This window comes from Lutra lutra, chromosome 7 (assembly GCF_902655055.1).
Source record: "Lutra lutra chromosome 7, mLutLut1.2, whole genome shotgun sequence".
Taxonomy (NCBI): Eukaryota; Metazoa; Chordata; class Mammalia; order Carnivora; family Mustelidae; genus Lutra; species Lutra lutra.
Genome location: NC_062284.1, coordinates 67847947 through 67874042, shown reverse-complemented (window position 1 = coordinate 67874042; position 26096 = coordinate 67847947). Strand labels below are relative to the sequence as shown.

Genomic DNA, 26096 nt, shown 5'->3' with positions numbered 1-26096 from the left:
AACCCCGCATTTCTCCTGTGGACAGTGTTTCAGTTTTGACTAATTCAGTGTTCATAGCAACTTTGTAAAATAAAACCACTCTCAATGAAGAGTGTCAATTAACTACTTACAATCAGAGATGGAGTCATTTTCCCATGTTGTGGGGGATAAAGGTAAGCTTTTCTTCCCACAACAGAAAACAGAATCGTTCCGCAGGCCTGACACTTTTCTCACCAATTTAATTCCTCTTCTGAATTTATCTTTAGTTGTGTGACTATCCTGACATTTGTATACATTTTTTTTTTTTAATTCAAAAGTAACCCAAGTGCTATGGAAGAAATCCAAACACAGTATAAAAAAATAACATAAAATGTACCTCCTTAAGTTACAATACTGGCTTCAACTCCCTAGATATTAACAGTTTCTTCTGATTATGACCAGAATGTTAATGCATAGTGAGGTGTGGTGGTGGGTATTAAGGAGAGCATGGAGAGCAGGAGAACATGGAGGACTGCTGTGGTGCATAAACAATGAATCTTGGAACGCTGAAAAAATAAAATTAAATTAAAAAAAAACTATCTGGGCGCCTGGGTGGCTCAGTGGGTTGGGCCGCTGCCTTCGGCTCAGGTCATGATCTCGGGGTCCTGGGATCGAGTCCCACATCGGGCTCTCTGCTCAGCAAGAAGCCTGCTTCCCTCTCTCTCTCTCTCTGCCTGCCTCTCCGTCTGCTTGTGATCTCTCTCTGTCAAATAAATAAATAAATAAATAAATCTTAAAAAAAAAAAAAACTATCTATTTACATACTTACGCATAACTATCCATCTGTCTCCTACGTACCTATCATTTATCTATCTCCTTTAAAAATAAAGTTATAACCCCTTAGAGGTTATGATAACCCCTTCCTATACTTACTTACTTCACTCTTCCATTTTAGAGATTTGTCCAAATGAACATGTAATATCCTTATTATTTTCTTTTTTCCAGTTTTATTGAGATATAATTGACATATAACATTGTACTAGTGATTTGACATATGTATATATTGTAAAATGATTAACACACTAACTTTAGTGTGGTATCCATCTGTCACCTCACATAGTTATAAAATTTCTTTTATTGTGATGAGAACTTTGAAGATTTACTGTCTTAACAACTTTCAAATATGCAACACAGTATCATTAATTATTGTTGCAGGCTGTAGGTTACACCCCCAGGACCCATTTATCTCATAACTGAAAGATTGTAACTTTTTACCCCCTTTACCCATTTCTCCCACCCCTTATTCCCTGCCTTTGACAATCATCAGTCTGTTTTCTGTTTCTGTGAGTTTTTCTTAAATTCCACATCTAACTGGGATTATGCAGTATTTGTATTTCTCTGTCTGACATATTTCACTTAGCATAATGCCCCCAAGGTCCATCCATGTTGCAAATGGCAGGATTTCCTACCTTTTTATGGCTGAATAAATAATATTCGTGTGTGTGTGTGTGTGTGTAAAATCAACCAATCACATTTACCTTATCCAATGATCCATCAATGGATATTTAGCTTGTTGCCATATCTTGGCTTTTGTAAATCATGCTGCAGTGAACACGGGGGAGCAGGTATCTTTTTGAGATAGTGATTTTGTTCCTTTGGATCTACAGTAGTTCTACATTTAGTTTTTTTAAGAACTTCCATACCATTTTCCATGGGGGCTGCAGCAATTTACATTCCCACCAATAGGGCATGAGGGTTTTTTTTTTTTCTTCACAACCTTGCCAACATTTATCTTCCATCTTTTTGATGATAGCCATTCTAACAGGTATGAGGTGTTGTTTCATTGTGGTTTTGATTTGCATTTCCCTGAAGACTAGTGATGTTGAGAACCTTTTTATGTACCTGTTAGTCATTTGTATGTCTTCTCTAGAAAAATATCTATTCAGTTCCTATGATCATTTTTTAATTGGATTGTTTGGGTTTTTTGCCACGGAGTTGTATGTGTTCTTCAGATACTAACCCCTTATCAGATCAGTGATTGGCAAATATTTTCTCCTATTCCATAGGTTGTCTTTTGTTTCATTTATTGTTTCCTTTGCTGTGCAGATTTTTGTTTTGATGTGGCCCTTACGTTTTTATTTTTGCTTTTGTTGCTTTTGTTCTTGGTGTCAAATCCAAAAAATCATTGTCAAAACTGATGTCAAGGAGCTTACACCTTATGTTTTCTTCTAGAAGTTGTATGGGTTCAGGTCTTATATTCAAGTCTTTAATCCATTTTGAGTTGGTTTTGTGTATGGTGTAAGACAGGGGTCCAATTTAATTCATTTGCATATGGCTGTCCAGTTTTCTCAACATCATTTATTAAAGACATCATCCTTTCCCCATTATCATTTTCTTAGCTCCTTTGTTGTAAGTTAATTGACCATATAAGTGTGGGTATATTTTGGGGCTTTCTATTCTGCTTCATTGATCTATGTGTCTGTTTTTATGCCAATACCATACTATTTTGATTACTCTGGCTGTGAAATATAGTTTGAAATCAGGCAACATAATACTTCTAGCTTTGTTTTTTTTTCTCAGGTTTGCTCTGGCTATTTGAAGCCTTTTGTGGTTCCACACAAATTTTAGCTTTGTTTGTTCTAGTTCTGTGAAAAATGCCACTAAAATTTTTGATAAGGATTGCACTGAATCTGTACATCGTTTTGGGTATTATGGACTTTTTAACAATGTTAATTCTTCCAATCTATGAGCACAGACTATTTTTCCATTTATTTGTTTCTTCAATTTTTTTTTATCAGTGTGTTAGAGTTTTCAGTATACAGATTTTTAACTCCCTTACTTAAATTTATTCTTAAGTATTTTTTTATTATTTTTAAAAGGTTTTATTTATTTAAATAACCTCTACACCCAGTGTGGGGCTTGAACTCACAACTCTGAGATCAAGAGTCACATATTCTTTGGACTGAGCCAGCCAGGTGCCCCGGTATTTTATTATTTTTTATGCTATTGTAACTGGGATTGTTTCCTTAATCTCTATTTCTGAGAGTTTATTAGTATATAGAAATACAACTAATTTTCATAGATTGACTGTATCCTACAACTTTACTGAATTCATTTATTAGTTCTAATGGGTTGTGTGTGTGTGTGTGTGTGTGTGTGTGTGTGGACTCTTTAGGGTTTTCTATATATATTATGTCACCTCCAAATAGAAACAGATTTACTTCTTCCTGTATAATTTGGATGCCCTTTATTTCTTTTTCTTGTCTAATTGCTCTGGCAAGGACCTTCAATACTATATTGAATAAAAATAGGGAGAGTAGGCATCCTTTTTTCCTAATCTTAGAAGAAAAGCTTTCAGCTTTTCACTGATGAGCATGATGTTAGCTGTATCCTTGTCATATATGGTCTTTATTATGTCATAGTACATTTCCACCACACTGACTTTGTTGAGAGCTTTTATCATGAGTGGATGTTGAATTTTGTCAAATAGTTTTTCTGCATCTTCTGAGATGATCACCTGGTTTCATCCTTCACTAATGTGATGTGTCACATTGATTGACCTGTGGATGTTGAACGATCCCACATCCCTAAAATCTCACTTGATCATGGTGTATGATCCTTTTCTTTGATCAACTTGAAGTGTTGAATTTGGTTTGCTTAAGGACTTTACATCTATGTTCATCAGGGATGTTGTCCTGTAATGTGTGTATGTGTGTATGTGTGTGTGTGTGGTATCCTTGTCTGTTTTTGCTATCAGGGTAATGCTGGGCTTGTGAAGTGAGTTTGGAAGTGTTACCTCCTATTTTTTTGGAAGGGTTTAAGAAAGATTGGAATTAACTTCTCTTTAAATGTTTGGTAAAATTCACCTGTGAAGCCAGTTGGTTCTGGACTTTTCTTTGCTGGGAGGTTTTTGATGAGTGATTCAGTTTCTTTACTACTAATTCATCTGTTCAAATTTTCTATTTCTTCATGATTCAGCGTTGGTAGTTTGTATGTTTTTAGGAATTTATCCATTTTTCTAGGTAATCCAATTTGTTGGCATATAATTGTTTAGAGTAGTCCCTTACAATTCTTTGTATTTGTGTGTTGTGACTTGTAATGTCTCCCCTTTCATTTTTAATTATTTGAATCCTTTTTTTTTTTCCCCTTGGTAAGTCTAGCTAAAAGTTTATTTTGTTTTTCTTATTTTCATTGCATATTATGTGTTATCTTTTTACTCTCTATTTCATTTATTCCTGCTCTGATCTTTGATATTTTTTTTCTTCTATTAAACTTGGGCTTAGTTTGTTCATTTTAGAGTAACTTTGAGGTGTATAGTTAGGTTGTTTATTTGAGATCTTTCTTTTTTCTTAATATAGGTATTAATTGCTCTGAACTCAAACTGCCTTTGATAGCATCCCATAAATTGTGGTATGTAGTATTTTCATTTTCATTTCTCTCAGGATATTTTCTGATTTATCTTTTGATTTATCCTTTGACCCATTTGTTGTTTAGTAGCATGCTGTTTAATTTTCACATATTTGCGAATTTCCTAGTTTTCTTGTAATTGATTTCTGGTTTCATATCATTGTGGTCAGAAAAGATGTTTGATATTATTTCATTCTTTTAAAATTTATTAAGGCTTGTTTGTGGCCTAACATATGACTTATCCTGGAAAATGTCCCAAATGCACTTGAGAAGATTATATATTCTATTACTTTTGGGTGAAATGTTTTGCAAATTTCTGTTGAGTCAATCTGGTCTAATGTGTAGTTTATGTCCAATGTTTCCTTACTGATTTTCTGTCTGGATGATCTATTTATTGTTGAAAATGGGATATTGAAGTCCCCTATTATTACTATGTTGCTATTTCTCCCTTCAAGACTGTTAATATTTGCTTTAGATATATATGTCCTCCTATGTTGGATGAACAAACCTTTGTTATTTTCAATTGTTTTATAGTATTCTATTGTATGAATAATCATAATTTATATAACCATTCCCTTACTAATGGACATCTAATTTTTTACAGTCCTTTGCTGATATAATAATCATTACTACCCCCAAATACCCAATTACATGTGCTTTTTAAAAATTGAGTGTGTCAATATGCTACCTTCACAGTTCACATTGGTTTCTTTAAATGTCTCATTCTTTATCATTGGAATTACTTGTAATGGTTTAATCTGATTTTGCACGTCACATTATTTTCTCCCTTAAGCCATAAGCCTCTTCTCTGAGGTTTTACCCGTCAGATGCTTATGGGTGTAGATATTCTTATCTATCTTGAGCTTTCCTGAATTTCGGATTGTGAATAATATGTCTTCAGTTGCCATAGGAACTCCAAGATAACATGATTACTTTCTTCCATGATTCCTATCACTTTTTTTTTTCTTTTTTAGGTCTCAATTAAATACAGAACGGCCTTTCTTGTTGCTTCCTTAACCTCCACTACTTCTGAGAAAATATGTTATTAGTTATATCAAGTCAATAACTTATTAAATTTTGTAGGGCAATTTTATTTTATTTTATTTTTTAATAATTTTTGTATTATGTTATTTTAGTCACCAACAATGAATCATGGAACACTGCATCAAAAACTAGTGATGTTGGTTTCACTTATTTGTGGAGCATAACAAATAGCATGGAGGACATAGGGAGATGGAGAGGAGAAGGGAGTTGAGGGAAATTGGAAGGGGAGGCGAACCATGAGAAACTATGGACTCTGAAAAACAACCTGAGGGTTTTGAAGGGGTGGGGGGTGGGGAAGTTGGGGGAGCCAGGTGGTGGGTATTAAGGAGGGCACGTATTGCATGGAGCACTGGGTGTGGTGCAAAAACAATGAATTCTGTTATGCTGAAAATAAATTAAAAAAAAAAAATGGGGCGCCTGGGTGGCTCAGTGGGTTAAAGCCTCTGCCTTCGACTCAGGTCATGATTCCAGAGTCCTGGAATGGAGCCCCACATCGGGCTCTCTGCTCAGCGGGGAGCCTGCTTCCTCCTCCATCTCTCTCTGCCTGCCTTTCTGCCTACTTGTGATCTCTGTCTGTCAAATAAATAAATAAAATCTTTAAAACAAAACAAAACAAAACAAAAAACTAATGATGTACTGTAGGGCAATTTTATATAAATAACTAGATTTAAGTTATTATCTTAAATTCTGCATTATGTATGAAAGGAGTCGATAATAGGTAATGCAGTACAATGGTAAAGACTATTGATGATGGGACCACAGGTGATTAATTTTCTTTGTTTCTCTGTGTTTCCCAGATTTAAAGAAGTAGCATGCATAACTTTTTTTAAATTAGCATATAATGTATTATTTGCTTCAGGGGTACAGGTCTGTGAATTACCAGTCTTACACAATTCGCAGCACTTACGATAGCACATACCCTCCCCAATATCCATAATCCAGCTGCCCTATCCCTCCCCTCAACCCCCCAGCAATCCTCAGTTTGTTTCCTGAGATTAAGTGTCCCTTATTGTTTGTCTGTCTCCCAATCCCATCTTGCTTCATTTTTTCCTTCCCTAGCCCCCATTACCCCCCACCTCTGCCTCTCAAATTGCTTATATCCGAGAGACCATATAATTGTCTTTCTCTGATTGACTCAGAGGGTATTAGCATAATACCCTATAGTCCTATCCACATTGTTGCAAATGCCAAGATTTTGGGGTTTTGAGGGTTGCATAATGTTCCATAGTATTTGATGGTTGTGTGTGTGTGTGTGTGTGGATACACACACACCACATCTTCTTTATCCATTCATCTGTTAATGGACATCTAGGTTCTTTCCATAGTTTGGCTATTGTGGACATTGCTGCTATAAACATTCAGGTGCACGTGCCCCTTCAGATCACTACATTTGTATCTTTAGGATAAATAACCAGTAGTGCAATTGCTCGGTGGTAGGGTAGCTCTATTTTCAACTTTTTGAGGAACCTCCATTCTGTTTTCCAGGGTGGCTGCACCAGTTTGCATTCCCACCAACAGTGTAGGAGGGTTCCCCTTTCTCCGCATCCTCGCCAGCATCTGTCATTTCCTGACTTGTTAATTTTAGCCATTCTGACTGGTGTGAGGTGGTATCTAACTGTGGTTTTGATTTGTATTTCCATGATGCCGAGTGATGTTGAACACTTTTTCATGTGCCTGTTGGTCATTTGGATGTCTTCTTTAGCATGCATAACTTTTAAAATTAAAACAAAAATTTTTAAAAAATCTGTCAGATATTCTGCTTTTAGGAAAATTAGGTTTTCAGTAAAGGTTTAGATGATTGAAATGTCCCAGTACAGTGTATGTTGTTCTTGTGCTAATTTGGGAAACTATGTTAGGAAAATATTATCCATACTCTCAGGCTGCCCCATGATCTGTTGCGTCTTTTCAAGATGATATAACGTCTGTTTTTCTTTTGTTTAGTCCTTGTCCAAAAGCTCTCCACCCTTATCTCAGAATAAACCGGAAACCATCATGCATTACGACGTGCGTGCCCATACACACACACGCACGCACGCATCTCTCTTCCACTCACACACTCACTCACTGAAATGGGTCCACGGTTACTTATCAGAGTTCTCGATTATGCATAAAAGCAAGCAGCACTAAGGCTAACTTCATTTATTATTCATCAGATCTGGACACATTTCTTCAGCCTTTTTCTGGTAACACTAGATAGATATGATTGTTTGGAGAGGAGAATATTTTCAGCCATTAATTATAGACTAAAGTTATCTTCAAAAAGATATATTTGTGAATGCTGCATCATAATTGTGCTATGCAGAGAGAAGTTCCTAAGTAGAGACAAAACTGTAACATATTAATGGGAGAATTGGGTTATGTCTACAGGGCCCTGGCTGCCTGTATCAATGACTTCATGAAATCATCATAAGTAAGTTGTAAAACTTAGAGTTCAGAGGATTTCTCATTTGTGAGACCCTTGCATAAGGACATGGAAATACACCTTTGCATTTATAGTGATGAAAGCTTGTTTCTATGCAGAAGATCCTTTGCATTAAAAAAGACGAAGTCTGATTTCTGTGGTTATTTTCCCAGTAAATTTGCCATACAAAACAGACAACTTTTACCTGGATGCAGACCTAAGAATTTGATGTTATTACTTCTGGAGACGCTGTGTATCTTGCTATCTGCTAGGAATCATTGTAGGTACTACAGAAGCAGAGTGGTTAGACCAATTTTGAAAATTGGAAGATTTTCACATTAAAGGCAAGGGTCTTAGTGTGTGGTGATTTAGAACTTGGACTTTGGAGTCAAATAGATCTCATTTCAAAGTCGAGATTTACAACATATTCATGTTGTGACTTTAGGTAAATCATTTAGTCTTTAAAATCCATTTCCTGACCATTTCTAGTTTTAGAATGAAACAAGATAATATATGTGGAGCATTGAGCAGTATCTATCATACTTGATAAATGGGAACTACACAATAATTATTATCACTGTAGGTACCAATAATACAATTACATGCCACCTGGGTATATCTTCTCATCCCCCACTGCCATCGACGCTATGTAATATTTATTCTGCAGAACTGAGGGGAGCTGCCTGAGACCAGCCCCTCCCTGATGTTTTGCCTTCCTTTACCCGTTTAACTCTGCTTCATCCCCACAGGTGAATGACAAAAACACCAGAGTGGTCACTTAATAGGAATGCTGTGAGGTTCAGTATAGCTTTGAAGTTTTGGGTCAGAAGCATCTCTGAAACACATTAGTAATTTGGTTTAAAAATAAAAAGCTAAATACCAAAAGTGGGCCTAGTCTGAAGTTATTGTAGGCATTTTCAAAAAGAGTTTGGGAATGTTTTAGACGTTATCTGTGATCTGGGTCTGCATAAGCTTCTTTCTCTTTAACATACAGCCCCTGGGATGTAATGTGCCTCTCTCTGCAGTTATATAAGCAGTTCTCATGGGTCAGTTCCATTTCTCATCTGAAAGGAAAACTGCACCTGGGCAAGCTTTTCCCGGTAACAGAAGCCAAAGGCAATGTTTGGACCTACCATTAAATTAAAGCCTGTTGGAAGTTCTGGAAACAAAAACCCCATTTGTTCCAGAAACAGCATTATTTAAACAGTGCACGGCACACAGTAGGGCCTCAAGTTGTATGTGCTGAACGAATGAATGAGTGAATGAATGAAAGAGGTGGTGATGTCCCTATTTATGTTTTGACTCTAGAAGCACCAGAAACTGTTCAGCCAGGTGCCACAGCCCAGCCTGCCAGCTCACATTCTTTGCCACACATTAAGCAGCAGCTGCGGAATGAAGACTGCTACCACGGCAAGCTGAGCAGGAAGGCAGCAGAGAGCCTGTTGGTAAAGGATGGGGACTTCCTGGTTCGAGAGAGTGCAACATCTCCTGGCCAGTATGTGCTAAGTGGACTACAGGGAGGCCAGGCAAAGCATCTTCTCCTGGTGGATCCCGAAGGCAAGGTATCATTGACTTCTTATTATGGTTTTCGCAGGATGTTTTAATTAAGGTTATTCTGAGTAATTAGTCCAAACCCTGTCGCATGTTAAAACTAAGAGTTTTCTTTCTCTTGAGCCTGCTAGCTGGAGCAGGAAGTGCTAACTAAGGGGGCTAGTGGAGGGGTTTGAGAGGGAGCCACCCCAGAGGATCAAGTAGAGGGCAGCTCTTTCTGCCCTTCCCACTTCAGTTTAGAGAACTAAGTGAGTACCTACAACACAGAAGTGTAAGGATTCGCAGCTGACCACTGCTCAGTATCACATACCTTGTCCTTGCTACCAGAGAGCTTATAGCGTATGATTTCATAAAACAGATGCTTAAATAATTATAACACAAGTATGAATGACGTACGAATGCTTCAGCCAAAGCATTATAGTGTTTCTTGTGATAGAGGAGTGCTCTGGTTGAGGGAAACTAAAGGCTTCTTGCAGGGTCTGGCATGTAAAATGAACCTTGAAAGACAGCAGCATTTTAAAAGGGGGTATATTTGGAGCATAGAGAAGGAAGCATAAGAACACGCAGAGCATGAAGCCAATTAAAAAATGTATAGCTAGGCAGAGGATGGGACAGAAATGATCGTGGACAAGAAACGGTTAACAAAATGCTAATAGTCTTTCCCTATTAATAATTAGTTTACATGTAAATGGATTAGGCTTCTCCTAATCTAAAATATAGAATAGCAGATATAAAGCAAGATCCGACTATATGCTGTCTAGAAGAGCTCACTTTAGATTTAAGGACATGCATAGTATGAAAGTGAAAGGATGGGTAAAGATATTCTATGCAAATGATAACCAAAAGAGAGCAGGGGTGGGTGGCCATACTTGTATCAGACAAAATAGATTTCAAGTCAAAAACTGTTAAAAGAGACAAAGAAGGACTTTATATAATGATAGAAGGATCAATTCACCAGGAAGATATAACAATTATAAATGTATATGCACCCAATATCAGAGTACCCAGATATATGACTCAAACGTCGACAGAACTTAAGGGAGAAATAGTAACGCAATATTGGTGGGAGATTTCAATGCTCCACTTTCAATAATGGATAGAACGTCCAGTCAGAAGGACTTGAACAACAGTGTAGACCAAATGGACCTATCAGACAAATACAGAACATTCCACCCACTAGCCTCAGAATACACATTCTTCTCAAGCATACTCAGAGCATTCACATGTTAGATCATAAATACTAGGATGGATCTCCTGTCAGGTCACAAAACAAGTCCTAGGAGATGTAAGAAGAGTGAAATCATACCAAGTATCTTTTCTTACCACAATGGAATGAAACTAGATATTAATGGCAGAGAGAAAATTTACAAATAAGTGGGTTAAACAATACACTCTTGAAGAGCAAATGCCAAAGCAGAAATCAAGGGGAAATTAGAAAATATCTGGAAACAAATGGAAATGAAAACATAACATACCAGAACTATGGGATGTGGCAGAAACAATATGAAGGAAGTTGATGGTGATAAATGTCTATACCGAAAAAAAAAACCAAAAAACTCAAATAAACAATCTAACTCTGCATCTCAAGGAACTATAAAAGAACAAACTAAACTCAAAATTAGCAGAAGAAAGGAAATATTTCAGATTACAGTGAAATAAATGAAAGAGAATAGAAACATAATAGGAAAAAATCCACAAAACTACAAGTTGGTGTTTTGAAAGGATACATGAAACTGATCTTTAGCTAGATGGCTTAGAAAGCAAGAGGGAGGGGCACCTGGGTGGCTCAGTGGGTTAAAGCCTCTGCCTTTGGCTCAGGTCATGATCCCAGGGTCCTGGGATCGAGCCCCACATCGGGCTCTCTGCTCGGCGGGGAGCCTGCTTCCTCCTCTCTCTCTCTGCCTGCCTCTCTGTCTACTTGTGATCTCTATCTGTCAAATAAATAAATAAAATCTTTAAAAAAAAAAAAAGAAAGCAAGAGGGAAGACTCAAACAAATAAAATCAGAAAGGAAAGAAGAGACATTACAACTGATGACAAATTAAATGATTAAATGATTTTATTAAACAATTATAAGAGATTATTAAGATAATTTTATGCCAACAAATTGGATAACCCAGAAGAAATGGATAAATTCCTAAAAACATACAACCTACCAAGAGTGAACCACAAAGAAATAGAAAACCTGAACAAATTGCTAGTAAGGAGATTGAATCACTAGTCAAAAACTTCCCACACACACAAAAAAGTCCAGGACCAGATAGTTTCACACATAAATTCTTTTGGATATTTAAAGAATTAATGTCAATGCTTCTTAAACTTTTTCCAAAAAAATGAAGAGGAGAGGTGCCTGGGTGGCTCAGTTGGTTAAGTGTCTGCCTTTGGCTCAGGTCATGATCTTGGGGTCCTGAGATCCACCTCCCCCTACCAGAGGGCTCCCTGCTCAGCGGTGATTCTGCTTCTCCCTTTCCCTCTGGGTTTCCGTCTCCCTCTGCCCCTCCCCTGACTTGTGCTCTCTTGCATGTTCTCTCTCTCTCTCTTTCAAATAAATAAAATATTTTAAGAAAATGAAGAGGAAAAAATACTTAAGAACTCATTTTATGAGGCCTGCATTACCCATATACCAAAACTAGAAAAAGACACTACAAGAAAGGAAAACAGAGGCCAGTATGTCTGATGAACATACATATAAAAATCCTTAACAAAATACTAGCAAACCACATCCAATAGTTCACTAAAGGATCATATACCATGACCAAGTGGGATTTATCCCTGGTGAAGGTTCATCAAAGAAAGCAATTGATGTGGCCCACCACATTAACAAAATGATGGGTAAAAATCATATGGTCATTTCAATAGATGAATAAAAAGCATCTGACAAAACTAAACACCGTTTCATGATGAAAGATTATTTATTTATTTATTTATTTATTTATTTATTTATTTATTTATTTGACAGAGATCACAAGTAGGCAGAGGCAGGCAGAGAGAGAGAGGGAAGCAGGCTCCCCACTGAGCAGAGAGCCCGATGTGGGGCTCAATCCCAGGACCCCAGGATTATGACCTGAGCCAAAGGCAGAGGCTTTAACTCACTGAACCACCCAGCCACCCCAAAACCCTTTCATGATTTAAAAAAAAAAAACAAAAACCCACACTCAGTGAACTAGGAGTAGAAGGAAATTACCTCGGCATGACAAAGGCCATATGTTTAAAGCCTACAGCTAATACCATACTCACAGTGAAAAACAAAGTTTTTCCTTTTACCACTTTTGCTCAACATAGTGCTGGAAGTACTATCCAAGGAAATTAGGCAAGAGAAAGAAATAAAAGGCATCCAAATTGGAAAGGAAGAAGTAAAATTATCTCTTCAAAGATGATATAATCTTATATGTAAGCAATCCTAAAGATTCCACAAAAAACCTGTTATGACTAATAAATAATTTCAGCAACATTGCAGGATAGAAAGTGAATATACAAAAATCAGTTGCATTTGTATATAATAATAATGAACAATCTGAGAAGGAAATTCAGAAAACAATCTCATTTACATTACCGTCAAAAAGAATAAAATATGTAAGTATAAATGTAACCAAGGAGACAAAAGACTTATACGCTGAAAACCACAAAACATTGCTGACTGAGAGAAATTAAAGAAGACACAAATGGAAAGACATCCTATGTTCATGGATTAGAGGATTAGCTATTAAAACCTCCATATTATCCAAAGTAATCTACAAATTCAATGCAATCTCCATAAAAATTTTAAAAGCATTTTATAGAAATAGAAATACACTCTTAGTATTCATTTGGAACCACAATAGCCAAAACAATCTTCAGAAAGAAAAATAAAGCTGGAGACATCACACTTACTGATTTCAAAGCTAGAGTAATCAAACCAGCATAGTACTGGCATGAAGACAGACATATAGACCAATGGAACAGAACAGAGAGCCCAGAGATAAACCTGGTGCATTTATGGCCAAATGGTCTTTGCAAATGTTGCCAAGAATACACAACAGGGAAAGAATACTCTTTTCAGCAAATAGTTTTGGGAGAATGATATCTATATGCAAAGAATAAAATTAGACCCCCTATATTACAGCACACCCCAAAATTTATTCAAAATAGATTAAAGACGTATATGTAAGATCTGACACTGTAAAACTAGGAGAAAAGATAAAAGAAAAATTTCATAATATTGCTTTTGACAATGATTTCTTGGATATAACACCAAAAATGCAAGCAAATGCAAAAACAGACAAGTGAGACTATATAAAACTAAAAAATTTCTGCACAGCAAAGAAAACAATCAACAGAGTGAAAGACAATCAGAATGGGAGATGATAATTGCAAACTGTATGTCTGGTAAGGGGTTAACTTTCAAAGTCTATAAGAAATTTCTACAACTTAATAACAAAAAAACCCCCAAATAATCTGATTTAAAAATGGGCAGATAACTTGAACAGTCATGTCTCCAAAGAAGATCTACATATGGCCAGCAGGTATTTTAAAAGATGCTCAACAACTATAATCATCAGGGAAGTGGAATCGAGTTCACAGTAAGATATCACCTCACCCCTGTTAGGATGACCATTATAAAACAAACAGAAAGGAACAAGTTTTGGTGAGGGTGTGCAGAATATGTAAACCTTGGGCCCTGTTAGTGGGAATGTATAATGGTGTAGCTGCTGTGGAAAGCAGTATGGAGTGTCCTCAAAAAATTAAAAATAGAATTCCCATATGGTCCATATTTATTGGACAGGTTTTTATCCCAAAAGAATTGAAATCAGGATTTTAAATAGACATTTGCACTCCCATCTTATTCACAGTAGCCAGGTGGTAGGAACAAGCTTAATGTCCCCTGATGGATTAATAGATTAACAAAATGTGGTGTGTGTATATATATGTATACAAGTATGAAACAGAACACTATTCCGCCGTAAGAAGACAAAAGTCTATCATATGCTACAACATGAATGAACCTGGAGAATATCCTGCTAATTAAAATTAAAATAATTAAAATAAGCCAGTCACAGGATGACAAGTACTGCATGATTCCAATTATATGGGGTATCAAAAGTAGTCAAACTCATAGAAATAGAAAGTAGAATGGTAGTTGCCAGGGCCAGGTGGGGAGGAAGAAACAGGTGGTGGTTGTTGTTTAATGAATATTGGTTTCAGCCTTGTAAGATGAAAAAGTTACAGTAATCTGTTGTATGGCATTATGCTTAGAGTTAACTACGCTGTTGTACACTCAAAAACTTGTTCAGGGGGTAGATCTCATGTTATGGTTTTGTTATCTCTCTCTCTCATACACACACACACACACACGCACACACACACACACAAGCACACGCCCCTTGTGACTGGGACAACAGCAGCCACTATTTGCAGTGTGTAAAGCTGGGCAAATGGTGGAATGCGCATGGAGTGCAGGGGGCCATGATGAACTGGGAAGAGCATGTCCTGTGTAAGAGGGACAGTCACACGCAGCTCCGGTCACTTGCTGCCATTTGGAGTAAGGGTCCAGGGTAGCTGGATGTGATTTTCCCAAAGAAGCCACAAAATGAAATTTGTATAGGTGATCTCCCCATTTTTAATTCAAAATACTTAAGAACTCTCTATTGGACGCCTTCTACCTTTCCCCCACAGCAAACTGTAAAACATCTCCTGGTATGTTCGGCTGGAGAGTGGGTAGTTTATAATCCCTGCACTGGAAGATTAACTTGACATTTGTATTCAGGATTGCTTAGAGAAGAAAGTAATGAGGGGATTCCAGGTAAGAACTAGTGAAAGCCTGAATCAGAATGGAGGCAGGAGAAATACAGAGAGGAGGGCAGAGTGAGCTGGAATTTACAACACAGACTGGCAGGACTGATCCACTGATTTGACATGGGTTGGGGTTGAGATGAAGGAGATCAAAATGTTTTCAAGGCTTTCAAGGAGCCATCTGAGAGTAAGTGAGAAACCTTGTGCACTTTTCCTCTTAATCCTTGAGTGTGTATTTCCCAAGAGTAGAGATGTTCTCTTACACAGACATAGTACAGTGATCAAGATCAAGAAATTTTAACATTGAAACATTACCCTTACTTATCTAATTCATGGTTATATTCAAATTAGGTCAATTATTCCCCCCCAAAATTGTGTTTTCTTTAATATGCTAAAAACCAATATCTAAACAGAACTAAAAAAATCCCTTGTAGAGAGGTAGCAGAATCATGGAGCAAGGTATTCTCTGGCTGCATGACGTCCTGCTCCTGGGCAGTTCCCAGCCACCCTCCACAAAGGAATGCATTGTGGCCAGTGGAGTCATGATGGAGAGTAAGCAAGAGAGAAAGCTCAAGAGAAAGCAAGCATAGGGAAACCGAGTTGCTTTGGCAACAGGCAAGAAGTTCCATATAACATATTTATGAATGAGCTACCATGAAGTCTGCAGGAAGGAGACATGAATGCCTATTAGGAAGGTCTGACGAGGCTTCTTGAAGGGGACAGGATTTGTGTTGAGCCTCCAAGAAGAGGCAGGACTTCTCCAGAAGGGCCACTTCGTACAGACACAAGATATTTTGGCAACAGTCTGCTTGCTGGGTTATAATTGTAATCCTGGGATTCATGCTTCTATATACCGTTAAATATTTATAGCAATGGTGATGTGATAAAATACATGAAACGGTAACATGGCAAAAAGAGTTGTTGCAAATTTGGATTGGGTAACAGTTTTTATCATTTTTCTAACTGAGAGGGAAAATTGCTTAAAAAAAAAATGGTAATGGGGAATGAGACAAGTGTTTCCTAAGGGATATAGAGTTGAAAAGTACCTTTTTTTTTTCTTTTCTTTTTCTTTCTTTCTTTTTTTTTGTTTGTTTGTTTGTTTTGTTATTCAGCCAAATATCTCCTTCAGGGATGTGTCTTTTTTTTTCTTTTCCTGATTCTTTACATCTTATGGGAGAACTATTATAATTTAACCTCAATACTTGTACTTCCTTTTCAAGGTAAGGACCAAGGATCATGTGTTTGATAATGTCGGCCATCTTATCAGATACCACATGGATAACAGTTTGCCAATCATTTCTTCTGGAAGCGAAGTAAGCCTTAAGCAACCAGTGAGAAAAGAAAATAATCCATGACTTTTGCATTCCAACAAATGACCATTTGGAAGTACCATCACACTGATATTTCAAGAAAGTGGTGTTAGGACACAAAGATAATCCAAACTTGGTTTATAGACAAGCTAGAGCACAAACTGTGAAGTACATTTTTCCAAGACCTTAATAAGACAAAGAACTAACAAAGATCAATCTTCAGAAAGTGAAAATCAGAAAAGGGGAAGAGGATTGATCCCTTTGAAAAGAAATAATACATATGCACGGATGTCACTTTTTAAGGCCATATTGCATTGATAGCAAGCTAAAAGCACAATTAAAATTTCCCATGCTAAAGACTCCTTGGATGAACTGCTGGGGCAGTGGTATGTGCCTTTCAACTTGATAATTTGGGGACATTTTCATATTGGGGAGATTAGTTCTAAGTATCTTCATATTCTCTAACTATAGAACTATTTGCCAAAAAGAGTTTTTCCTTGTTACAAAAATAAGAAGTAATTTGCTTGATAGTTACTGACTTTATTACATTTCTGGTTTAGTAGCACTTTCACTGCAATGTTAAAATAAATTTGTTGTTGAATTTGGACTGTGTCTATGCCAGTAGAGTTGAATCAAAAGTCACTGAAAGCATTGGTCTGTTTCACTGGCCTGTCCCATTTACTACTTAAAGGGTTGGAGCCTAAATTCTTTGGCCTAGTATTTCTCAATCTTTGCTATTCAGATGGTTTGTATGCAGCATAGCATAAGCTGAAGAGAGGCCAAATCTATCAATCATTTCTATTTCATCGTATTTCTCCCTCTTTCCTTCCCCTCCCCCTCCCCCTACACACAGAGGAAGCTCATGAGCGCATGGATTTAAAACATGGCAGACAAACCCATGTTCTTCATATTCGACATTCAAATTGGTTTCATTCTTATTTAAAATACTGATTTTATTTGAAAGTATCAGGAAATATCCTCTTGATTGGCTGTGACTCAATCAGTCTCTCACCTGTATCCTGAGTATCTTTTCTAGATATGATCAGACAAAATGCAGAAGGGAGAAAACATATTGAACGGAACATCTGGAAAGGTTTGTCACATGTAGTTACACTGATAAACTGTTGGTGTAATTAAGTGTTGCATAGAGAAAAGTGCAAGCCAGGTCTCTCAATATGACCTTGAGCCAGCTGCTGAACCCACCTGGACTCCAGTTTCCTTATCTATGAAATAAGGGACTTGGGCTAGGTGAATTCAGAGGTGCGTCTCAGCCCTAAGATAAGATGAGTTTACAAAAAGCAAGTTTTCCATTTATTAGGAGTCAGTATTGATAATCAGTTTGTATAAGGAAGGTGAAGATGAGCTTTTTCCTTTAGTCTGTACCTGTACTCACAGAATGAAGGGCACAACTGAAACCAACATTCAGGTAGCAGAGACCCTGAGCCTTTCCATCACAAACACAGACACACTGGCGCGCTCTCAGTAGTGACAGTGGAAGTGGATTCGGTTGTTTAGAGTAGCAGGAAATGGCTTCAGTCTTTTCCTTGCCTTTGCATAGAGTGGTTTGGCCATTGCTTTAGGATGCTTTTTTATCCTGAGTAATCTGGACAGTTGCCTTAACCCCACTTCATTTTGGCTATGTAGATACAACTTAATCTTTGTAATTGTGATATATTTGCTAAGTTTTAAGTAAAAGACAAGAAACTTTTGGGGGGTAGAAATCATCAGACATCAAGGAACACTGAACTGTAATATTTCCTCTGTAAAGGTTTATGATTTTCTCCTACTTCTGGTGCCACTGATTGCTTAGGTAGGTTTGTTTCCTTTTACACAACGAGGAAATAATGGCTCTTTGATCAGTTTTATATATACCTTGGTTCTTGATGATCTGTCCCCACAAAAAGGGGTCAGCATGAGTATAGATAGTAGAAACATGTGGGTGATCTAGTCACCTGGCAGAGACAGAGCAGGGTTATGGTCTCAAGACTGGTTGAGCAGAGTGTTAACGGGATTGCAGGAAAAAGTTCTTGATAGAAACAGATGCAGAGAGTATAAATGATACGAGCAGTACATGAATCCTGGCACAGGATGAACCGGTACATGGATAATCAGTATTTGACTGTAATGTTATAGTAGTTAGGTAAGCAAATACTGCACTTACAAGTACCACAGACACAGTTAAAACAAAATGAAACAATAGAAGAAATGTTTGATTGCATGCTATTTTAATGACACATGCTTATCTTCATCTGTTTTAAAGTGGAAATCCATTTGCCTCTAAATACCTGTAAATGACTTTTCAAAAAAAAAAATAAATGATCATTGCTTTGTGACAATTGACTGTATATGTCTGATGTTGGGGTTTGGAAAATTTATCATTTGCAGGATATATCAGTGTCCTGACAGGAAACAGATGGCTCACTTCAGTTGGGTAATGCGAGGAGGGTTTAATAAAGGGTCTCTTTACAAAGGTGTGGGCAGAGTATGGGGAAACCACAAAGGAGGACGCAGTGCCCTGGGACCAGTGAACAGGTAAGGGGAGATCACGGTAATGTAATCCAGAGAGAGAGAGCTCTGTGGGAGGACTGCCTTCTAGGAGCTGTGGGCTCCAGTGGAGGTACTCCCCCCAGCCCCGGTGACTCCACGAGGAGGCGGCTATGGACATTATACTTAATGGAAGAAGGACAGCCTTTTCAACAAATGGCATTGGAGCAGTTGGACATCTGTGGCAAGAGAACAAACCTCACACTTTACATAGACATTAACTCAAATGGGTTATGGATTTAAACATAAAATGTAAAACTATGAAACTTTTAGGAAAGAAAAACACAGGAGAAAATCTTTAGAATATAGAGTAAGGCAAAGAATTTTTAGAGTTGACATGATCCATTAAAGGAAAAACTAGTACATTGCATTTCATCGAAATAATAAATTTTTGCTCTGTAAAAGACTCCATAAGGAGGATGAAGGGCAAGCGATAGACTGGGAAAAAATATTTGAAAATCACATATCTGAGAGAGGGCTAGTATCTAGAATAAGTAAAAAACTCAAAACTCAACAGTAAAAAAATCTAATTAGAAAGTGGTCAAAAAACACAGACAATTCACTGAAGATATACGGATGGCAAACAAACACGTGAAAATATGTTCACAATCATTAGCCAGTTAGGAAATGCAGATTAAAATCACAATTAGATATTACTACACACATACCTGAATGGGTAAAATGAAAAATACTGACAATACTAAACACTGGCCTGATGAGGAGAAAGTGGACCACACATGCATTCCTGGTGAGAATGTAAAATAGTACAGCCCCTCTGGAAAGCAGTTTGAGGGTTTATTTAAGGAACTAAACATGCAGCTAACATTCAACCCAGTAATTACACCGCTGGGCTTAGATCACAGGGAAGTGAAAACCTACGTATACATAGGAAAGTTTATAGTAGCTTTGTTTGTAATGACCTAAAGCGGGCAATACCCCACTTGTTCCTCTAATGGGTGAATGGTTAAACGGACGGCGGTATACACACACCATGGAATACTACTCAGCAATCAAAAGGAATGGCAAACTGATACAACGTGACTGAATCTGCAGAGAATTATGTGGAGCAAAAAGCTAATCCCAAAGGTTACATACTATAGGACTATAATTATATAATATTCTTGTAATGACAAAATTATAGAAATGGAGAATAGATTAGGTGTTAAGGAGGAAGGAGAGCGGGTACAGTTACAAAAGGGCAATGTGGGGAATCTTTGTGCGATGCAATAGTTTTGAATTTTGATTGTATCAATGTGGATATTGTGGTTGTGATACGGTACTATAGTTTTGAAAAAGATATTATTTGTAGAGGAGCTCTCCCTGTATTATTTCTTACAACTAACTGCTTGTGAATCTACAATTTTTCCAAAATAAAAGATTCAATTTAAAAAATGTTTTGGGGCTAAGAGATAGATATGTCAAGAGATTTTAGGAAGATCGCTACTTTAACTGTTGAAATTTTCACCAGTGGGATCATCTTGGTCATCCTAGGTCCCATCATACTAGGACTAGGAGGAGTCATCTGGATGAACTACATGAAGCCACCTTCACCAGGGGCCTCAAATGTAATGTTTGATATTATCTTCAGAGATACGCTGACAACATCAAAGATGGCAAACACAGATGGCGTTTGAGACCTGGCCAGCTCTGCCCAGACCCTTTCAGATCCTTTGAATCATTTCCGCCTGCCCCCTGCTGGCTTCCGTGTGTTTTGCTCCTAACTACCGCAGAGGGGCTCTTCTTTCTGAAGACAGCTTCAGGTAAGGGGAGCTGCTTTGAGTCACCAAGAGCCAGAGGTGCCTGTGAGTTTCCTTCTCCCCTGCCCTGCCACCATCTCTGGTGCAAGAGTGCATTGCCCTGTCCTGATTAAACTTCAGAGCTCCCCGTGGGGTCACATTGGCCAGCACATCTCCGGAAAGCACACACCTGCTTGGCTTTTCTCCTTTCCTGACCTGTTTCCTCACTCCCTAACAGCTTTCTCTGGGAAAGCCTTCCTTACTAAATCCTATGTACTCAAATTTTCATGCCAGAGGTCACTTCTGGGAACCTGACCTAAGGCAGAAGAACATCAAATAATTTTAAACATGTGCACCATTATGGGACTATACTATCTAAGTGTTCGAATACCTGAACATTTTAAATAAATCCTGTAATTGTCATGGGAATGATATCATTATTTTGTATTTTATTAATATGCATTGAACACGTTAACATTTAAAATATTCACCAATTTAATGATCTTGTTTCAAGAAACAGAAGTAGTGTGGCATCTGAGAGGGTCTGCATTTCACACTCAGGTATGATTTTGGCCGCTTTGGCTCTTTATCAAATGATCATTGTCACTACTTCTGACAACTTTTACAGGTTTTCTGATTAAAAACTTTGATGTGGTTGAAAATCCTGGACATTAAATCCTGGCAATTGGCTCTCACACTTTTGGTCAAAGACCATAGAAGAGGCAAAAGACCTATTGCCCCATGTACATTTCACCCCCAATCCTCCTTTCTTTTTCTCTTTTTTCTTTTTTTTTTTGGTAGTGAAAAAAATAACTCGGTGACAACAAAGAACTGAAGAGGAACCATAAGGGTTGCTTATTTATTTACTTTTAAGGGAGAAATATCATTTACATGATTTTATATCCCAAAATACTGCCTTACAGATTTTTCAAAAACGAGTTCTTTGATGACTTGCCTTGATAATATGTTTTCAGTTGTTTAAATAGAACAAATTAATAGTTCTATTAATTTCAATAAATTTCCAATTTCAATAAATGTCCAATAAATTTCAATAAAGTATAAGCAAACTTCAGAAGAATTATAAATTGATAATATTAGTAATAGATGACTAATGATAAATATTGAACTAGAACTTGGATATTATTTTAAAGTCAAATTATAGGAAAAGTCCAAATTCATTTATTAAAGTAATTAACACTACACACAGCTGAGTTAACCCAACAGCTTACAACAAACCTAATTGATGTTGATGAAGCCAAGCAAAGAGAGTTCATAATTAAGAAACAGGAATAACATCTCTTTAAAAAAACAGTTTCCTGGGAATGACACTATTTACACCCTTCTCCTCAAAGTGGGCATTTAAGTTATCTTCAGATGTGCACAAGCAGTTTTTATAATGTTTCACATAGAAACAATGATACACCATTCTTGGTAAGCTTACATAATATGACAACTTTAATTTACAAATTCTAAACATTAGTAATCCCTCATATCTTACTTGGTAGATTCCTAATGGGTAAACCTTAGTTGTATGTGAAAATAAAACCCATAAAATTGCAAGATATTCTGCTGTGAAAACTGAAGAAACAGCTTACATGGTCAGTTTACCACTTAATGACCTATCAGGAATATCCTTGAGGTCCACCAGTGGGCTATGGATCATACTTGGAGAACCACTGGTTTAGACTATTCACAGATAATCAATCTATTGTTACAAATGCATCTTAGTCATAACTGGTTGTAAGGAATGAGAACCTACCTGTATTAATTTCCTAGGGCTACTGCAGCAAAGTACTACAAACTAGATGCTTAAAATAACAAATGTATTCCCTCACAGTACTGGAGATTAGAAGTCTGAAATCAAGGTGTTGACAGGGCTGTGCTCCTTCTGAAAGTTCTGGAGGAGAATCCCTTGCCAGCTTCTGGTGGCCCTGGATGTTCCTTGGCTTATGGTGACATAACTCCTTTCTCCGCCTTCATCTTCACATGGCTGTCCTCTCCTTGTGTGTTTTTCTGTGTTCTCTCTCTTTCTTCTTCTTCCTCACCCCCTTCCTCCTTTCTTCTTCTTCTTTAGGAAATTAAAAATTTTATTTTAAAAGTGAGCCCTGTACTACAATAATGTATATATTTGTGTGCCTGTGTGTATAATTGACATGTGCTGTTACATTAGTTTCAAGTGCTTCTTCTCTTCTTTTAAGGACACCGGTTTTAGATTTAGGACCCATCCTCATCTATATTAACTAATTACATTTGCAAAGACCCTATTTCCAAATAAGGTTACATTCTGAGTTCTGGGTGGACATGAAATTCAGGGGGACAGTATCCACTCCTAAACGATCTGAGTCAGCTTAAGTCAAAAGGTTGCTTTAAGGTTCAGGTTATCACAAGACCCAAAGAAAAGCTGAACTCTCAGGCTTTACAAAATGCAAGAATCAGGCAGACCCATGGCTCTGAGAGCCAGAACTTCATGATCTTCAGTCTAGGCTCCACCATAAACATACAATTCCATATATGGAAGTAGTGCATTTCCCATAACATACAGACAACTGTAATAAAAGTCTGCTTCTCTTCCGTATGTTTACCACCTGATTCAATTTCATGAAGTCTTATTTCAGTTACTTGGGAAGGGATGGCCAGATCTTAGGTTGGTGGGGAAGTGGTGGTGGTGAAGTTAGAGTGCCTGTGGGCAGGAATAGAATTGGCAATTAGGGGCTTAATTAGGGCAAGCATTTTGACTCATGTATCAATATTAAATGAGCCCCTAGAATAGTGCATGGTGCAAAGTGGATGCTCAAAAAAATATTATTAAATGAATATACTGCAAATAATGGTCTGATCTTTCTCAGTTAAATAACAGTAAGATAGCATTTCTACATTTTAGAATTTCTTTCACACAGTCTGACTTCATCCTTTTTATAATCCTGCAAGGTAGATATTATCATTCCTCTTTTTAAATAAGAACTTTGAGGCTCAGAGGGATTAAAGAAACTGCTGTGGATAAAAGCTAGTGGGTAGGAGAGCTGGAACTTGAACTCAGATATTCTTTAAGTTCAGTCCTCTTTTAAGGATAGCACTCCTTATTTTGTGATGGCGTTGCTTTGACCTGTTAGCTTTGACACCAGAGAGAAGGTAGTAAAAAAGAATGATGGTTTAGCTCCACCTTTATAGATGTTCTGAATGGGAAGGACCACATCTCAACAGCATGACATTTCCGCTTGAAATGTAGACAAGGCTGGTAGAGGTATTGTCCCTCCCAGCTCACAGGTGTGTCTGTTTAAAAATTCAAGATAAATATTGACCCAACATTCTAGAAATAATCTCTTGTCCAGCACGTAAGATCTTTGGCAGTTTTTCTCTCTTCCCCCACATTTATTTTATTATTCCAGAATGACTTTGTCTTCTTATGTTTCTCTGGACATGTTATTAAGTTCATTCTTTGCGTACATCATACCTTACTTCTGTAGCATGCATTTCCCATTTTTTCAGGCATCAAGCTCTTCAATTGGCTGCCCCCTTCCAGCCCACTTCTCCACTCTTATAAGAATCCTTTAAAAAAAAAAGATTTATTTATTTAAGAGAGAGACACACACAGAGAGAGTACTCAGGAGGAGGGGGAAAGGAGAGGGAGACAAGAAGACTGGCCCCTGAGCATGGAGCTCAGCATGGGGCTCTGATCCCAGGACCTGAGATCATGACCTGAGTCAAATTCCAGTCAGACACTTAACCTACTGAGCCACCCATGTGCCCCATAAATGTAAGAATCTTTTGTTTTTGCTGGTGTGGTTTCACATTGCAGTAACTCGTCCTAACAACCTTCCTGTTGACTCTCTTTTCCTCTGCCTCCAAGAACTCTTTCTGATAGATCCTTTCTTAGATATTCTGTTTTCCCCAGATTCATCACCCATTCTTACATTGCATGTAGTAAACTATTTTGTGGTTTCGTGTGCGTGTGTGTGTGTGTGTGTGTGTGTGTGTGTGTGTGTGTGTATTTGTCTTCTTATGTAAGCATCTTGCACTGTCAAAGAGTATGGGTACCTTGAGGGGAGAGGTCCTACCTCACACTTTATATTCAAGCATCTAGGCCAGGAGTTAAACAGGATAGGCTGTCAAAAAAATCTCATAGATTATATGCATAGCTTCACCCGAATCTATTTTTAGAGGCAAGGGGCTCTGATCTATTCTTTACTTTGCATTTTTTTGTAACCTATGTGCTTAAATCTCAGTTACATTTAATATAATATTAAATATAAATAGCTTTGGATTTGGAGATAAAGGAAATGTGCTGAAATTCTGTGTCTCAGGGGCACCTGGGTGGCTCAGTCATTAAGTGTCTGCCTTCTGCTCAGGTCATGATGCCAGGGGCCTGGGATCAAGCCTCACCAAGACTCCCTGTACTGGGCTCCTTCTGCTTCTCCTTCTTCCTCTGCTTGCTGTTCCCCCTGCTGTGATCTCTCTCTCTCTGTCAAATAAATAAAAATTTTTTAAGTGTAAAAAAAAATGAAAGTCTTTCTCTGTCTTGCATTAGCTGTGTAGCCTTGGACAAGTCATTTTTTTTTTTAATCTGTTTTTTCTGCTGTAAAATGGGATATGAACACCTGTCCTGGGTCCTCACAGTTTTGTTGCAAGAACTCACCAAATTCTAAAGTACTATGTAAGGGATTATAAACATTGTATCCTCATGTACTACCCCCCCCCACCCTTATATCTTTAATGCGTTCATCTCTAAGAAACAGGGATCACTTAGCATCCTTGCTCTAGCATTCCATCTTAAACCGAGCCTAGCTCCCACTAACAGATACCTTGGCTCAGGTTTCAACAACTGCCATTTACCTGAATGCCTTTTATTCATATTTTCTGGCACAGAAGTCTTTATTTGTTCATTCCTTTACTCATTTAACCAGTTTGTTCTGAATGCCTGCCAGAGACCATGATTCATGATTGATGTCCAAGAAGTAATGTAAGTACCTCAAGATATTGACGTTGAACTGAGTAAAACAGATGTGCAACTAATTACAAAAGATAATAAGAAACGTAAGATATGTATACCGTGTACAGATGTAGGAAGGATCATTTCTGTCAAGGTGGGGGGAAATGTGTCATGAAGGGTTTCAGAAGAGGAGCTCATCTGTCTTCAAGACTGAGTGGATAGTAAGAGGGAAATACGGGCAAGAGAAAGAGCTTGAGCAAAACAAAAGCACCCTGGGAACCGTAGGCAGCTCAGCCAGTAGTTCAGTACCTTATTGCTATGGATTGAGTGAGTACTTATTATGTGGCATAACCTTATGCTAGTTGGTGGGGTAACGAGGGATTAGTATAGGCATCACAGGAGTGGCATGGTGAGGTATCAAAAGAAAACTAGCTGGATTATGAAGAGCCT

General features: G+C 37.6%; 1 protein-coding gene across 3 annotated transcripts in view; it reads left to right on the top strand.

The window, feature by feature from the left end:
* SHC4 (SHC adaptor protein 4) overlaps positions 1–18765 on the top strand; it is a 136015-nt gene extending 117250 nt beyond the window's left edge. For 2 of the 3 annotated variants that reach the window (XM_047738069.1, XM_047738070.1), the window contains 2 exons: positions 9119–9372; positions 16350–18765. In XM_047738069.1, coding sequence (XP_047594025.1) covers positions 9119–9372; positions 16350–16484 — 389 coding nt within the window. In that variant the 3' untranslated portion in view covers positions 16485–18765. Of the gene's footprint in view, positions 1–4316; positions 4369–9118; positions 9373–16349 lie in introns of those variants that run through there. The other variant, XM_047738071.1, reaches the window with a different exon arrangement.
* The last annotated feature ends 7331 nt before the right edge of the window (positions 18766–26096 follow it).